Source organism: Mugil cephalus, chromosome 14 (assembly GCF_022458985.1).
Source record: "Mugil cephalus isolate CIBA_MC_2020 chromosome 14, CIBA_Mcephalus_1.1, whole genome shotgun sequence".
Lineage (NCBI taxonomy): Eukaryota > Metazoa > Chordata > Actinopteri > Mugiliformes > Mugilidae > Mugil > Mugil cephalus.
In genome coordinates, this window is record NC_061783.1 from 18,455,607 (window position 1) to 18,472,296 (window position 16,690).

Here is a 16,690-nt window from a genome sequence, read left to right on the forward strand (position 1 = left end):
AGATAATGCGATTGAATCTGAGTTTTCAATCGGATAATGCGTGTGCGCACCGTTGGGCCACAGTTTCTTTTAATGTGTAAGGTAAGGTAAAGGATCGGCCGAGTTTTTATTTTCACAATATCAGTTTAAACATGCCCCATAATGAAATCCAAACGGCGTGTTACAACCGGCTCATGTTCACTCTTTTTTTAGTATCATTTTTAAACTTCTTAGGCACAAACTCAAAATCTGCTGCTACATTTTGAACGGGGTCTTAGATATATTTCTCCTCTTTTTGTTGTCTCTAGGTTTACAAGAGTCTAACAAAATAAAAATTTTAGTCTTTCATAAACGGACAACTCCTCCTCTACTAATTAGCTGTCTGTGTGCACAGACTTTCACCCATAGCGATATATTTTCTAGTAGTGGTTTGGAACTGCTTTGTGTGGTTTGGCTTTTTCCAAACTGAGAAACTTTGGGACTGAGACACTTTAAAATGTCTAGATATCTCATGTCTGTACATAAATGCTGTATATTGCAGGTAAATAGGACTGTCGATAGGACTGTATATTTCTTTTGTAATTCCTACTTACTACCTCATTGTTTTTCTATTTCTACGATTATCTTATTTTATTTCATTTTACCTTATTCTACTTTTATTTTGACTCTTATTTCTATGTCTGTGTCTGGTTCACGTATGTACTGAGACTCTTGGACAAAACAGTTTCCCTGTGAGTTTTAATAAACTGATGGTGAACCTTGAATCTTAACTGTTGTGGACTATCTGATAGACTGGGCCTTGTTTGTGGTTTTGTCTCTAGGGGGATTAGCGTCGTCGGAATTACTTCCAAGATGAGATCTTTTGCAGGAACATGTACAACCGCTTGTGGCTTAATTTGGATTGAAGCAAATTAAGAAACAAATGGGAGATTGCGCCATTAGTGATTACGAGACTGAATGTACCGCCAAAACTCACTCTGAAGTCAGATGCGTGGCTTCAGAGCAACGTTCATTTAAATGAACTCCTTAACACCCTTCATTGTGGGACTTTACTGAAAAAGATCAAAAGCTTGATGGCATTTCGTTGGTTGTTTGTTAATGTGTAGGCCTTGGTGCGCTTTAAACAATGAGTCAAAATCAACACGCGCTTTAAGGTTACCAGCCCAAACTTACCAGACTTACATATAAGACTGACACCAAACTATCTGTGATTGAGCTGAAGTAGCTGAACTTTTTGCTCCATCTGATAAGATCTATTAAGGTTTTTTTTTTTTTTCCAAATACACTGTGGTTTTCCTGTTCTTGAAATGAATGCTTCACAATAATAACTGAGAAGGGGAAAACCCCTTCGAAGAAGCGGATTCTTAAGGACTCTCGGTCAGGCTGCATGTGTTGGACTCTCACATTTTTAAAATGCCATAATGTGTCATGACTCATGGTCTGTGTAATATGCAAATACTAAGACTGCCTCGCGTGACTGCAGTGTGCACAAGTCAAGACATGATGTGCTAGATGGTTATTAGAGTCGCGAATTACTGATGTGGTGCTAAAAGAACCTCAGCTGTGCAGTTAACTTGCAGAACACAGTGTGACTGCGACAAAGCGGCATATTTGGCGTCTGATGCCGACTTTCTGATTCACTGATTCACATCTAACTCCAGATACAGTGCTTTGTCATGTCTGGATTGGTTTTAGATGCAGAGGTGTAACAAAGCACGGGTGGGACCTTCCGATGTGACTTCATGTTATCTGAGCTGATAATGGGAACATCTCCACTCTGCACTAGATATGAAAGTACTCTAGTTGATAATCATTCATGCACTGACTCCTCCTGCTGGAGTCAAAAAGAAATGCTGAAAGGAAGACAGCGTCACTCAATCTGAAACAGTTATACGTTTTAAATCTTGGAACTTTATTAATCTTCTTAACATCAGATGTGTGTCAGTTTGAAGAAATGCCAAGCCTATAAATTAGTGGCCTATAAATTAATGTTATTATGACAGATTTACTTACAAATAGAGTTCTGTTCACTAAAGCCCCCCACTTTTTGAAGTTAAATTTATCAACTTTATCAACTATCAAGATGTTTGTCTCAAGTTTTCTCAGTCATCAGTGTTGGGGGTAAAACTACAAAAAAAAGTACAAATAAAACAATTGAAATAAGCTCTATTACTGGTAAAAGCATGTATGCTGTATTAAAATAAAATAAAACTGCAGGAATATTTATCTATTTTCATATGTGTCTATATGTAGATAGATGAATATTTCTGTAGTTTTATTTTATTTCAATTGATTAAAATAAAATAATTGCTAATTGATTTAACTTATTTGATTATATAACTTACATCTAGTAATTTGTCTTAAACATAAGAAATTTAAGAAACTTGAAATATAATTCAATTGAATATAATATAACTTACTATATTTTTTTAGTCCCTAAAAGTAGGTCCTAATCCTCCTCCGTAATAACTCAAACTGCTCTTCTATATTTCTATATGATAATAATCTAAGGAAAAGCAGAGGGTAAAATAATATTTACGGTGAAATTGAAAACAAACTTCATTACCCACAAGTCAAATGGGTCCTGCGCAGCCTCAGTAGGATGACGTCGCCTTCGTGACGTCAGCCTGATATTGTTTTACTGTGCTGTGCTCCGTCTCGTCAAATCCATGTTGCAGTGATGTAGCGCACATTAGGAGGACTTTACCCCGCTGTGGACCAGCTAACCTCGGCTAATGTTACAGTCCTCCGCCGCTTGAGGTCCGTCTGCCGAAAAGTACCGCGACTCTGTTTGTTTTGTGTGTTTGTCAACTAGCTAATGCTAGCCGGGAGGGTAGCCGCACGATAGCAAAAGAAGAAGCTGGTGGGAGTTTGCGATGTGCTGCTGTTTGTTTTTCTCGCCTCTCCCACCTTTTCTAACCTCGATAGCTCCAATTTTATGATGTCAATTTATTTTGTTGTGTGTGTGTAAGGTGTCGAGCCGGAAACACGCTGCTGTCCTCCCCTTATGCTGCGGTTATCGTCCAGCTAAGATGTGGCAAAGTGTCGGGCTCACACTGCTGGTCATTGTGGCCACGCTTGTCTGTGCGCTGCTCTTCATGCTGTTCGGTGAGTTTTAAAGACAACAACCTCGACGAGTTACTTACACAGCTCACTCACTAAGCTGATCTGAAACCGATTAAAGCAGGGCTGTCAAATTCGTTTTGGTTCGGGGCCCACATGCATCCCGATCTGATCTCAAGCAGGGCCGGACCAGTAAGATAACAACAACAACAGAATAACATTTAAGTAACGACAGCTCCAGATTTCTCCCATTTGCTTTAGTATAAAGAAGAACAAGTAAATACGGAGAATGTTTACATGTAATAAACTATCCTTAAAAGATAAAATTTCACACTGTTTTGTGTTGGGGGTGATTTAATAAGCAGAGAGAAACTTTAGCATTACGCAAAACCTAAATATCACAATAATAAAAAAAATGGTGGTGGAAACGCCTACATTTAACTAAAAAAAAAAAAAAATTCTGCGGTTTCATGAGGTGGTTTTTCAGACATCGATAAAAAAAAAAATCACTTTTTTGGTATTGGCATTTCCCTTTGACCGAGATAACGCAGGGCGTCATGTGACCAGTTCAATTGAGGTTGATCTTTCTCAAAGTGAAGTCTCGCGTGAATACAAGACAATTACGCGATATAACAAGAGTTACAGCTCATTAGCAAAACACATTTCAATGCAAACAATACAATACAAAGCACATTAAAATTATATAAACCCCGTTGAGGTCAGTGTAAAACAGTAAATTAGGAATAGCAGTTGTTTTTATTGAAAAATTGCAGTCTTCTGTGGACTTTTGCACATTCATCCCACAGGCCAGATAAGACCCTCTTGCGGGGCCGCTTTTGGCCCTCTGGCCCTATATTTGACACCTGTCGTTAAAGTGTTATTGTCATCAGATTGAGCCATAACTTCACCACGAGGTCTGGGCCGTCATCAGATTTATTTAGTCAGTATTATCAATTTGCGACCATGAGGCGGAAAGAAAGTGGCGGAAAGATTTAGTGTAAAATTAACTCTGTTTATTTAAAGTGCTTGTGTATAGCAGGTCAGCTGTATTGAATGTCTTTGACTCCCGTTTCTATTTTTATCCTCAAGTCTCCTGCACAGTCTCCTGACTCCTTTTCCTTTACGCTCACTCGCCAAAACATTAAGTACACCAGGGAAAACATAAACATATTCTAATATAACAGCCCTGCACTGAGTCTTAGCTTCGTGACGGTTGTTCAGTTTATGTTGAAACCGTGTCAGAAAGGTGGTGATTAAGCTGTATGATCATTTTGGAGGATGTAGTTTGTGGTGCTGAGCAGTTTTGCTATTATTTATTGCGCACTGACTAAAACTGGGTTGTATAGTTTATTTTATAAGTTTATTTTGAACATGTAAAAAAAAAAGAACAATCATACAGGAATGTACACAATGAACACAAATAACAGTAAATGAAAAATAATAATAAAGTAAATGTTGTTAAATAAATAAACTAAATAATCCATCCTCTATATGTCTGAAAAGGAGTGGGAGGAAGACTTATTTTATCCCACCCCTTCTTAATATCAACAATATATGCATTCTTCGCTTCCTGTCAGTTTTATTATAATAATAATAATGATAACAACCGTAATATTGTATATATACATACACATATAACATACACACAAAGATAACGCAACATAATAAAACCATATGTCAGTACAATAACATTCAATACTCTTGAAAACCTCAAAAATGAAAACAACTCTCAAATGTTCCTAATGAAGTGGTTTATGAGCTCACATACTGAAACTACAAGGATCTCAAAATGAACGAGTTTGTCTTATTTCCCTTTTTGGCACAGACGTCTGCTGAAGTGTGATCACCACAAATTGTCATGTGATAGAAAAGTCTAAAAGAACTTTGAGCAATAATTTTTTGTCCTTGCACACGAGTCACTTGAACCATCTGTTACAATAAGTCTCATTAGGTGTATTTCCAAAATAAAAACAGTGTTTCGGAAATTTCAATCTTACACGCCCTTGTAAGAGGAAGACATGTGATATCACACAGTTCTCTTAAATTCCCGTCACGCATAAGTGACCTCACTTTGAGGAAATGGACTTCAAAGCGAACAGGTCACATGACTCCCTGCATTATCTCTGGTGTCGGGGAAATGTGAAAAAAGTGTTTCTGTTGCACTTTTGCGATACACTTTTGTATCAGTACATCTGAAAAACCACCTCATGAGAGGGTAAAAATGTTTTTTTGAGGGTTTTTTTTCGAAAGTAGGCTTTTTTTTAGTGTGATATTTAGCAAGCGTCTGCTCTTAAAAAGGTCCACAGTCACGTGGTTTTAAAACTGACAGCTCTCCTTATTTATGTCCCCAAGGTTGGTATGTAGTCTGGCAGCTCTTCTTGTCCAAGTTCAAGTTCCTGCGTGAACTCGTCGGGGACGCCAGTACCCCGCAGGCTGAAACGCAACCGTCCGAAACCAAGAGCGAACGTACTGCCAGCGCGTCGACGCGAAACCGGCCCCGGACCGCACGCCAAAGAGTCGCCTCGCCGGAGAACGCCTCGTAGATCTCCCCGAAACAGCCGCTGTGTATTATTCACGTCTCCACATGGAACCTCTCGTCTCGTCGAGTGCAATCATCAGAGATATTTGTCACTGACCCTACACTACACGGGGACCTGGCGGACCTGGCTTCATTAATCAGCCCTCCTTCTCACCTGGACACTTTAAACTGACCAGGCAGATCTCCTGGTTTCAAAGGGAAAAGCCATCTACCTGTATAACTGTCCATTTCTTTATGTCACCTGTTTGTATGTTTCCATTAAGTACTATATAAGGAGCAGTGAGTTGATCCTGTAATAACGGCCAACTGTCGTGGTCAAGCTGCTTCTTGCCCCCCGTGCGTGGGGTCTGAAATTCTTTTACGTACATGTTTTGGTCATGTATTTTTTTTTTTTTTTTAGCAGAAGAACGTTCTACTTTGAGCAAAGTAGGAAGGTAACTGTTAAACATTTCAACGAGAATGAGAGAAGGCAGACTTAAAAACTGAAACAGTGATTTGTACAACTGACAATATTAATTTCTTTGAAACGTAACACAGTGCAATGAAAGGAATGTCCTTGCTGTCATTGTGATTTTTCTTGCACACTCTAGTCGTTGAGGACTGCCGTTTTATGAAGTGGAAACTGTCGCACCAAGTAGATGTTGTCCAAAACCTCTGACGGAAGAGGACAAATGATCTGGCTTCATTCCAGTTGTTCCTTTTTTATAGATTTGTACTTGAAGAGTCAGGAGAAAGCTTAGAGGAAATGACTGTTCAGAAGCAGCTGTACATGTTGTTAGCCGACCTCCCGGAGCATCAAACAAACAAACAAACAAACAAACAAAAAAAAAACTAGGCTCCCTGCTGCAGAAAAACCAGCCTAAATGATGTCCGAGTCTTTTCCCAATCCCTGTGCCTCTCGTCTGTATCAGTGCCTGTCTAGATGGCATCCGCTGTTCGTTACATGACTTCCTTTTTGTATAGCCGGCAGTCGCTTGGTGTCCACTACAGGGCAAATCAAAAACTGACCATGGCCTAGTCGGTATTTATGTAATACAGTTTCCCTGAAGGTACAACTCATGTAACACGCGCACCTTTTTAACAGCAGTGTTTTTTTTTTGTTTTTTTTTGTTCTTTTTCGTCAGTGGAGCAGTAGCTTCAAATAAATAATGCCATAAATACCATAAGTATATTGACTCCTGTCCTGTTTTCATCTTTTGTTGGAAAGGAACTGTGTATTTTATAATGTACATATAAATACTATAAAAAGTTAATGAACTAAAAGGAAATGTATGTTCCCTTTAGAAATACATTGTTAGATCATTTGAATGAGGTTAAAATCCAGTAATTCTCTTCTTTGAGCCTCACAAATACACTGAATGGCCAAAAAATACAGTCTTGCACTCTAATATTTGCTTGAACCACCTTTAGCTTCGATTACAGCAGCATTCCCCTGTTGGTATTGTTTCGATAAAAGGCTTTTGCAAAGTCACAAGATTTATTTCCATCCAGTGTTGCGTTAATTTTTCACAGTGTGACCACTGCACAAAGCCTTCTCCAGCACATCCCAAAGATTCTCAATAGGATTCAGGTCTGGACTGATCCATGTGTGAAAATGAAGTCTCCTGCATAATGTTACTGAACCTAGATCTGGGCAACTGCAGCAGCAACAACCCCCACAGGCTTGTACAATAGACAATTTTCTCCTGTGTGCAAAATCACTATGTAATTCATGCTTCACATTATTTGTTGCTGTCATTATTAACTGAATCTATCTAGTCATATTTACTATTCATCTTGACTCTATAGATACTTCTGCCTTATTACCTCCACATCAACCACTCATAGTGTTACAGGCAGCAGGCCGGCCATTGCACACAATATACTGCTTTGACTCACCCACCTTTGTGTACTTCTTCTTGTTCTCTTTGATTTTATGTGCCACCCTTTGCCCTCCTAATTGCTCCTCGGGAATAAATATCTTTTTCTGATTCTGATTTGCATTAGGGGCCGGTCCCACCAGAGGGCGCTGCTGTACAGGGGAGGATTATAAAAAGTTACAAGTTTTTCTGTGTCAAAAATGTTGTTGAGCATAAGTTAATAATAAATTGAACTTTGCCCCCAAGGATATGTCAGCAGTTTTCATTTTATGAACGTAATTTGCTCTGTAGACACTTTTTTTCCAAGATGGCCCCAGCCTCCAGATGTGTTTATTACCTGATGTCCTATAATGTGATTTGCTTGCAGGTGAGAATACCCTGTCACCCTTAACTGTATCCTTTTTTTTTTATTACAATATTCCATTTATACTTTCTATTTTATGGTGTCTATCTATGTTGAAAGCTTGAATCACGGGGCGTTGACTGCACGGGTCTCGGCTAACGTACGTACCAGTAGCTAATCCATGTTTCATTCAATCACTGCATGATGAATCGAGTTGACTACCTGGCAAGTGTGTGATTCAGAACTTTGTCACTTGAGCGGAAGTTGTAGATAAAAGGTGTGGGACTACATCGACTGGAGGATTTAATCATTTCTCAAGACCAAAAACTTGAGTAACAAGAGGCTCATCAAAAAGGCGCTTGGTGAGTCAGATTTATTTTTAATCTAAATGGAATTGACAATGTAGTTTACTCATTGATTAAATTATGATGGAATTTGTGTAATGTGTAGCCTTCGATGAGTGTGTGGGTATGTGTGCGGGAGCTGTTTACTTGTCTGTGGAGCTAAAATGACTGTTTGACTGCAGTATATTGTGTGTGGTGCCTTTGTGTATTGATTGCTGTGTATTGGGTGCCATGAGCTGTGCATTGTGTTTTTTTTATTATTATTTTATTTTATTGTCTATCATTTAATTTAATCTTCTTTACTGCCTACTGCTGTTGACTAGGCTAGTTAGCTGGTGTCTTCTTGTTGGTTGCTAGCTAGCTGGTAGTTGCCTGCTAGCCTACTGGTTATGTGTTTTGCCTGGGATCTTGACGGAGGGGACTGTAACATCTTATCCTGTGTATTAAATAATGTTATTTTCACTAACATGCTGAAAGTAAGCACTTCCTGTAAGAGAATTGGGCATATTGTCCTCACATGTACTGTATATGTTAAAATACACAGTCCACAGAAAATATTTTGTAGTGTTTGTGTAGTTGGTGACAACAGATAAAAAGCAGCTTTTTGTTATCTCGTAAATCAAAATGAAACTTAGCAGCAAAGTCCCCTTTTCACCCACACATAACATCCCGTAAACTTGTGACATTTAATGTTTTTAATCAAATAATCTGCTTTGAAAAACACATCTGCAGATTCTTCAATTTTGGTTTTCAGCATCTTGCGCCCACACCCATTTGACCTCAGCGGGATCGACAGGGCCCCAGCATGAGTCCAGAAGACCTGCTACTTTCATCTTGACTTTTGCTCTGAGGTATTTATTGTTCTGGTGACAAGTTGCAGCAGATTTTGCAGACAGTCACAACAGAAATAAACAAACAAACAAAAAAAAAACTAAGGTTTGACAGAAATAGATTATCATTACATCTAAGCAAAACGAAGATCATGCTGTTGTATTGTATGTATGTTTATTGTATTGTATGAAAATTGTATGTTTATATAGATATTAATGCAATGTATATATGTTATATATTTATATTTATATGGATATTTATATTGAATAAATGAAGATAAAAACTAGGAATAGTTAAGAAGGAATAAGAATTTTAAAAGTGGACAATTGGCTGTATTTCTGTTATTTTTCTGTCTTTTGTGGTTTATAATCATTATGTCTTTGTTTTGTATGTACAAATGGTTACATATTTTTTATACAGATAATAAATAAATTCATTCATTCATTCATTCATTCATTCAGGTAGTGCATATCAAGAGCTTCCTTTTAAAGACTTCATTTTAAGTGATGTGATGTTCTCGTTGACTGATCATCAGCTCTGAGATGGGCAGTGGTCTTTTTGGATGGTCAATCAAAACTTTGTCCCCTTCACTCAAGTCCTGTATTGACGTCAGATCAGCCACTGAGGTGTGATGTGACCTGAATGGACCTTCATTGGTACAAAACTGTAAGAAATTGCTTCAATGAGAAACCTAATGGCTTGATCAGCAGATAATTTTTAGAACAACAATCTTGCAAATCAAATTGAAACTTAACAGTAAAGTCCCAGAGGCCCTGCAAAAAAAAAAACAAAAACAAAAAAAAAACAAACAAAAAGTTTAGCAACACATCTATCATCAGTTTAAGAACTGGTGCAAAAACATCTAAATTCCTAAATTGAAATTTAGCTTCATTTAAACACCCGAAAAATAAGACTGAAAAATCAGTGTCTCATTGAGATGAAGAACAGTAACCACGAAAAAAACCTAAAAACCGAGAGCATTTCAAATATCTTGCTTCTTTCTTGAATTTACATTTTACCTGGATTTTACCTGACGTCCTTTCTGGAGTTTGAACACTAGGTGGCAGCATCGTTCTGACAGAAAACAACCTGACGTCTAAGCTTAAGTGATGGCACCTCTCAAAGAAGGATATTTGGTGGGTACTTTCCACATTAGGTTGAGAGTAAGTAACTACTCAACTACTTTACTTGACGTGATTCAACTTCACCAACTTCACATGGACTTGACATGGACTTATTAGATTAGATGTAAGTACTTTAGAGTTAAAAATGCTTATGCAAAACAATCCTCTCCTCGACCACTCTGTCCTTTTTTCTTTTTTTTTTAAACCATTTTAGACTGCTGGCAGATTTCAAATTGCTCCCATAAATTACTGTCTCCGACCTCCATGCAGTGAATTAATGTACTGTACATTTAATCTATGCTGAGTCTGACTAGCCCTGAAAGGCCATTTTATTCTGTGACAAGGCTTAATCTATTTTCAGCCCCAAGAGTCATTAGCTTAATCCTAAATGGTCATACTTAGCGAATTAATTGTAAGGAGTCGTACTGCTGTAAAGGTAATTTCTTTTTGCTAAAGCTGTAGAGGTTTAGACAGGGATAATTATAAAATGTTCTGTATTTGAAGTGTGAATTAATAAGTTAAATGTAAGACTGACACTTTTTAAAGTGCAGATGTATTGAATTTCAGAGCTCGTCGATTTTGCTCTCTTTTCTGTCTGACTCAGCTCTTCTAGAAAATCCCATTTAGTACTTCACAACCCGGTATCTGCATTTATGACTTTGTCTTTGCCACACCAATTAACAAAATGTGTATATTCAAGTAGCTTCCTTAATTCATGCTTTATTTGAGTGCATTTCCAACAATTTAATGTGTCCAGTTTGCTACAGTTTCCAGGGGAATGTTGTAATTTTTACCCTTTTGCATTTATTGATACGTCTGCGCTACTACTAAAGTAAAACATTAACAGGATTTGTACTTGGGTCAGAGTCTTTATAGCAAGGAAAATACTTGAGAAATTCATCAGCTACTGCAAGAGCATAATAAAATCTTGTTAAATGCAAAGAAGAAATGTATCTGCATCATTTAAAGTACAGTAGTTGATATATTTTGCAGAGATCTGAGGGAAATGTTGATAATCCCCTCGACCAACGCACTCTGCATCTACCATGTACTGGAAAAAGATTGCAGAAAATTAAGAAACCATACTTACAATAAATTAACTTTGAGTTGTAGCCGTACTAATGATGCCACCTCTCCCTCCGATCTGGCTGACTGCGTTTCCGCCTGCAGCTGGGGCCTTTTTTTCCGAAAAAGAGGCCCTGCTGAGCGATGAAGCTGTAATTTCAGAGCCTGCAAATACTTTACAGGAAATGATTGTGGTAAGCCAAGGAAATGACATAGACTCTGCAGCTCTCCTCTGCAGTCTCGCTATATATATCATAGAGCTGGAGCTGAACTTTGTTTTTTTTTTGTTTTTTTTGCCTTTTGTTGTTGGCTGTAGAGATTGCGCATTGACTCTCTGGCGACCTTTTACTGTTTGTTGACACACTAGACAGGTGAGCAGCTGACTTTTTGATTGCTGCTGCTCTTGTATATCACTGCAAATTTCCATCTCGGCAGCCCAACACCTGTTTGCTGTGTCTCGGCTCAAGCAGACAGTATCTCATCAGGGAGTGTGGAGACAACTGCTCCGGGGGAACAAGAGCAAAACGCAGCTTCAGCTCTCTTGTATCTGCAGCACCTTGCGTAGTTGTTGTGCAATTGTGGTAAACCACTGACGGTCATTTATAAAATGTTTGGATCGCTGCCTCTGGTGACAGGAGCTTCCAGGACTGTGTGTTCTGACCCGAGTGGATGTATTCCAGCTGCCAAGACTAAAATAACTCATTGATTCACAGAGCTCTCCTCAGGTCTCAAGCATTAACATCAGCCAGAAGCAATTTCTCTTACTCGTGTGGAGCAGAGGGACCGTTATCACAACCCTGCAAAGGCTGAAAGACAGTTTAACAAAGTGGTGAACGCTTGTTAATGAACTGATATCTTGGTACTTAAATTGTTTTACATTCACTAGCAAGGACCACACCTTCAACAAAGGAACTAATGAATTAATAATTTATGGTTAAATGAAGATGGATAAGTATGATTTTGATGGAAAATCCACCGGGCTCTCAGGTACGACGGACCCCCTTCTTTTAGGACCCTACGGAATAAGGAGGAGTTGGTTAGGTGGGTATTTAAGCCAGAAGTGGCGCTGTTGAAGTGTGGTCCTGCTCCTGAAACTCTGCTATTTAGCATCACTTGCAAAATGTTGTAGTGAGTGGGTTTCCTCCAGGTACTTTGGTTTCCTTTCACCATTCAAAGACATGGTCATTAGGTTCATTGGTGATTCTAAATTGGACGAAGGTGTGAGTGTGAATGGTTTTCTGTCTGTCTCTCTGTGATTTAATCCTGACATAGACTGGGGACCTGTCCAGGGTGTACCCCGCCTCTTGCCCTATACCAGCTGGGATAGGCTCCAGCAACCCCTGTGATGGTAGTAGAAGATGAGATGAGATTCTAATCACAATGGAGGAAAAAACACCTAAACCTCAGCAAATGCTATGTAGTATAGCATGGCTTAACCAATATATCAGCTCATGTGTATCGAGTATTTAAATTAACACAGTTTAGATATGTGACATTGAATGTCACCTGAAGCCCAATGTGTTCAGCCATCTTGGCTGAGTGATGCTAAGTTAGACGTCTCAGCTTTTGATTAATCTTTCACACATTTTAAATATGATCTTGGCTGTAAGTTAACACGGTCAAATCCTGCTTAACGTCAGTAGTTAGTTTCCCGGAGAGTGGTTTTGAAGCCCAATGTGTTTGGTGCCAGCCGCCACCATCTTGGCTGAGCATGAGCGATATGCCAAAGCAGACATCTCAGCTATCGATTTACGTGTTCCAGCAATCTTTACTCAATCGCTTTAAATATGATTTTGACCGTCATTGGCGGTTTTACACGGAGGCCAACAGGGACCATGTGCTGAACGGATAATAGATTTATTAATTTCTTACGGCGACATGCGCGGGCTTGAAGATCGGAACAAATGCGACGGAGCGTTCTACACGGACTCCTAAAAGTGCTACACACATAGTGTCACCTGCTCCTGGAAGACCGGCAGCGCGAGTTTAGACCGTAGGATGTGAACGCGAGCAGCCAGCAGCCCCACGTGGACCATTACTGCAAAGAGGCGGCGGTAGGAAAACAATTCATTTTCGTAACGTCGGTGACGAAACAACGTCACATATTCGTGGTTTACCGTTGTTGTTCGCTACAATGATAAAATCCGTTTTTATTGCGCTTAGTCACGGCTTGGTCTTGTTGTGTTTGTGAATAAGCAAAGCTACTGAAGTCAGTAAACATGACAACAGAATGGCCCAATCACCGAGTCTTGTTGTTGTGGTGTTTCAGTCTATTGTGTTGCAAATGCTATGGGGTAATTCTGACACCAGTCAATGTATATTTTTGCTCCTTACTGTTCATAAAGAAAGAGTGAAAGTGTGATTTAGATGAGGATAGTGTGATTGTACATTCAAGTCTCATGCTGTGAAAAATAACTCGGCGCATAGATTTAAAAAAAAAAAAAAAAGGTGTCATTATATAGATAAAAGTGTCATTGTGTTATTTTATGCAAAAAGAGAAATCTTATTTTACAAAAACATGGTTTCAAGGTTTATTGAGCACATTTTATTTTATGTTTATTGAGACAAGGAATGTTTGTCTCATCGTATTAATACTTAATGTATTTTGTTTTGGTTTTAAATAAACTAAACTAAACACTTTGAACGGTTAAATATTGCCCAGTTTTGTCCTTATATGTGCCCCCCTGAAAAAACACTGACCCCACATCGGCCCCTCTGGTAATTTTGATCTGGAACCACCACTGTTGGTTGTATCTTAACTTGGTGAAATCCTGCGTGACATCACTAGTTAGTTTTAAATATGATACTGGCTGTAGATTAACATGGTCAAATTCTGCGTAACGTCACTAGTTAGTTTCTCGTATAATGGTTTTGAAGCCCAATGTGTTTGGTGCCAGCCTCCGCCATCTTGGCTGAGCATTTTGATTGACGTTTTAAACATGATATTGGCTGTCATTGCCGGCTATCGCCATATGGCACTTCCTGCGTTAGCTTTATTTTTCAGTCCTGGTAATTTTGCTGCTCTGAGGTTAAAGTACTAGCTCACTTTATTGTATTGTTTTAATATTTATTTTTTATTTTATCTAGCAACAACTCGATGCATTGCTAGGTTTAAAATTAATAATTCAGCTGCTCCTTACACCTACGTTATCATGCTAACATGCTAACTAATGACATTCCAATCAATGTTTAATGCTAAATAGCAAGTTTAAGCCCACAGTGCAGCATAGTAAATACTTTCCAGCCAGAACTATAACATTACACATTGTTTTTTTAAACTTATCTGTGTTTTAGGGCAAATTAGCAGATAATAAATGAGAGTATCTGTGCTACAGACAGACTTGTAAGGTCGATCTGACATCTTAAGGCTCACTATAGTCTGTCTGCAAAGTGGGAAATCTTTTTAAAAGCCATTCTCCTCTCCCCAGAGAGCACAGAGTGGAATGCAGTGAATAATAAAAACAGTTTGATTGCTTTTAAGTGCCAAGCTGTGTGAGCTCAAAGGGGTTTTAATGAGATTTTGTTGTCGGGAGCTGAAGGCGGGGGGGTTCTCATTGTGGTTATGGGCATCGCTTCTTAAAACAGTCCTGTCTATCTATATATCTATTCATAGAGCGGCCTCCCCACAGTGAAAGACTATAATGAAAAAAGGGGGCAGGTGAAAATGTGTTATTACTTGTATCCTACACCATTTACTGCAGGTGCTTCCATTTTCTATGCATTGAATCAATTCACTACACTTTGAACCCGAGAAAATGTGTTGCAGATGATGGGGTCGCCCTGAAAAACACGTTTCTCACGGTCGTAGGGAGCATTTGTTGCAGCTCTCGTCCTTTTCTTGCCCTCATTATTCTCTCATGTCATGTCTAATGTCCTACGCGCAATGTGAAGAATTATTTGGCACCTTATCCAGCAGCCGTCTCCTGCTTAGCCAAACCCTTTACCAGCTCCACATTTAAATGAGATTAAAGGATCCAAATGACTTTGATCAAATATGACTTGAAGTCAGAAAATACCTCACAGTGGTCCACAAGCACGAGACTGGGAAAAACATTATAACACACACACACACAAAAAAACTTGAAACCTGAAGTGATAATTCATTAGCAAAGGTTCCTCAAGGTTCACTTGTTAGCTTTTCCCCTCATAACCCAACATACCAACTGGGTAAGCTCCATCCCTGTAACCGTCAGACATTTGGCTTAGGAAATAGTTTCCACTGAGTAACGTTTGCCATTAACTTATGAAGACTTTCTTTGATGTCCCTGAAAAGTTAAACCTTCATGTTTGTGTGTTAAAGTTAATGGTTGACCTACAAAATAGTGTTATATATTAGGGGTGGGTATTGACAAGGACTTCACGAAAACGATACGTATCACGATACTTGAGTGGTGATACGATACATCATTGCGATATTAAGATTTTGCGATATGTTGCAATATTCTACATAGTTCACTGAGAAATGTTAAATTCAGCTTAAAGTGCACGTTGTATATATGTACATCAGATGACAGTGATAAAAAACTTATTGTTCCAAATGGTCAATTTCCAATTTACTGCACTTGTACAGGAAAAGTGGTGGTGGAGGTGTGGAAGTAGATCAAAACGTGACTTTTTCTTTCAAAGTCTATATTGTATTGGAAGAAAAAATATTGCGGTATATTGCCATATTGATTATATATTATATTTATATTTTCAGTATACCTTTTGGCATTTTGTCAAAAAGACAGTGATGATGAAGACTGGGATGAGATGCTGATTAAAGCTCAAGAAGCATCAATCAGCCATAACATTACATTCTCCTGGTAACTTTTAAAATTGACGTTAGATGCTGGTTCTGGTTCGGTGTTCCCGTCCTGGTGTGCATCCTATCAAAAATGGAGCCACTGTACGTCTAATTGTTGAAAATCTTACATAGAAAGTGTCACTGTTGGTTTTGTATGGGACTGTGTGGCTTCAGACCAGTCAGGTTGTCCTTGCCGACCCCTGTCCACTGGTGAAAGTGCCTCTAATTGACACATGAGCATCAAAACTGGACCGCAATGTAATAGCAGAATATGGCCTGGTCTGATGAATCACAATCTTTTAAATTAAATGGATGTCTGGGTGCCTATGCGTCATTTATCTGGGGAACGCATGATGGCAGCACGAAAGGAACACGAACAACGGAATGAAAGTGTGCTTGTTAAAGTACCACCCACTTACATGTAAAGATACTGGTTTCTCAGAAAAACATGACATCGCACTGAAGTCATCAATGTTGTTCACCTCTCATGTTTGTGGTTTTAATTTTGTGGCTGTTTTAAAAGTAGTAGCTGACATTTTCTGTTTCTGTAGTCTGTATACGAAAACAGGAAAGGCTTGTGGGGTCTTTTAAGCTATTTGAATTTGTTTAATTCCAGTTCTGATACGGAATATTACACTTAATCACTTTATTTATCCGTTTATGCTTTTGACAAAGGAATTTACTGATTGTTTCACTTGGGAATTTCAGCTTAAGTGTAACAAACACTTTATCTCGGAGACATGAAAAGACACGGTCA

The 16,690-nt window shown here is 38.7% G+C and overlaps 1 protein-coding gene across 1 annotated transcript; it reads left to right on the forward strand.

Moving 5' to 3' along the window:
- Nucleotides 1-2,591: 2,591 nt before the first annotated feature.
- smim13 (small integral membrane protein 13) lies at nt 2,592-6,750 on the forward strand. The gene is made up of 3 exons (XM_047605807.1): nt 2,592-2,739; nt 2,952-3,087; nt 5,395-6,750. The coding sequence occupies exons 2-3, from the start codon at nt 3,012-3,014 to the stop codon at nt 5,583-5,585; spliced, it is 267 nt and encodes an 88-aa protein (XP_047461763.1). The 5' UTR covers nt 2,592-2,739; nt 2,952-3,011; the 3' UTR covers nt 5,586-6,750.
- Nucleotides 6,751-16,690: the final 9,940 nt, after the last annotated feature.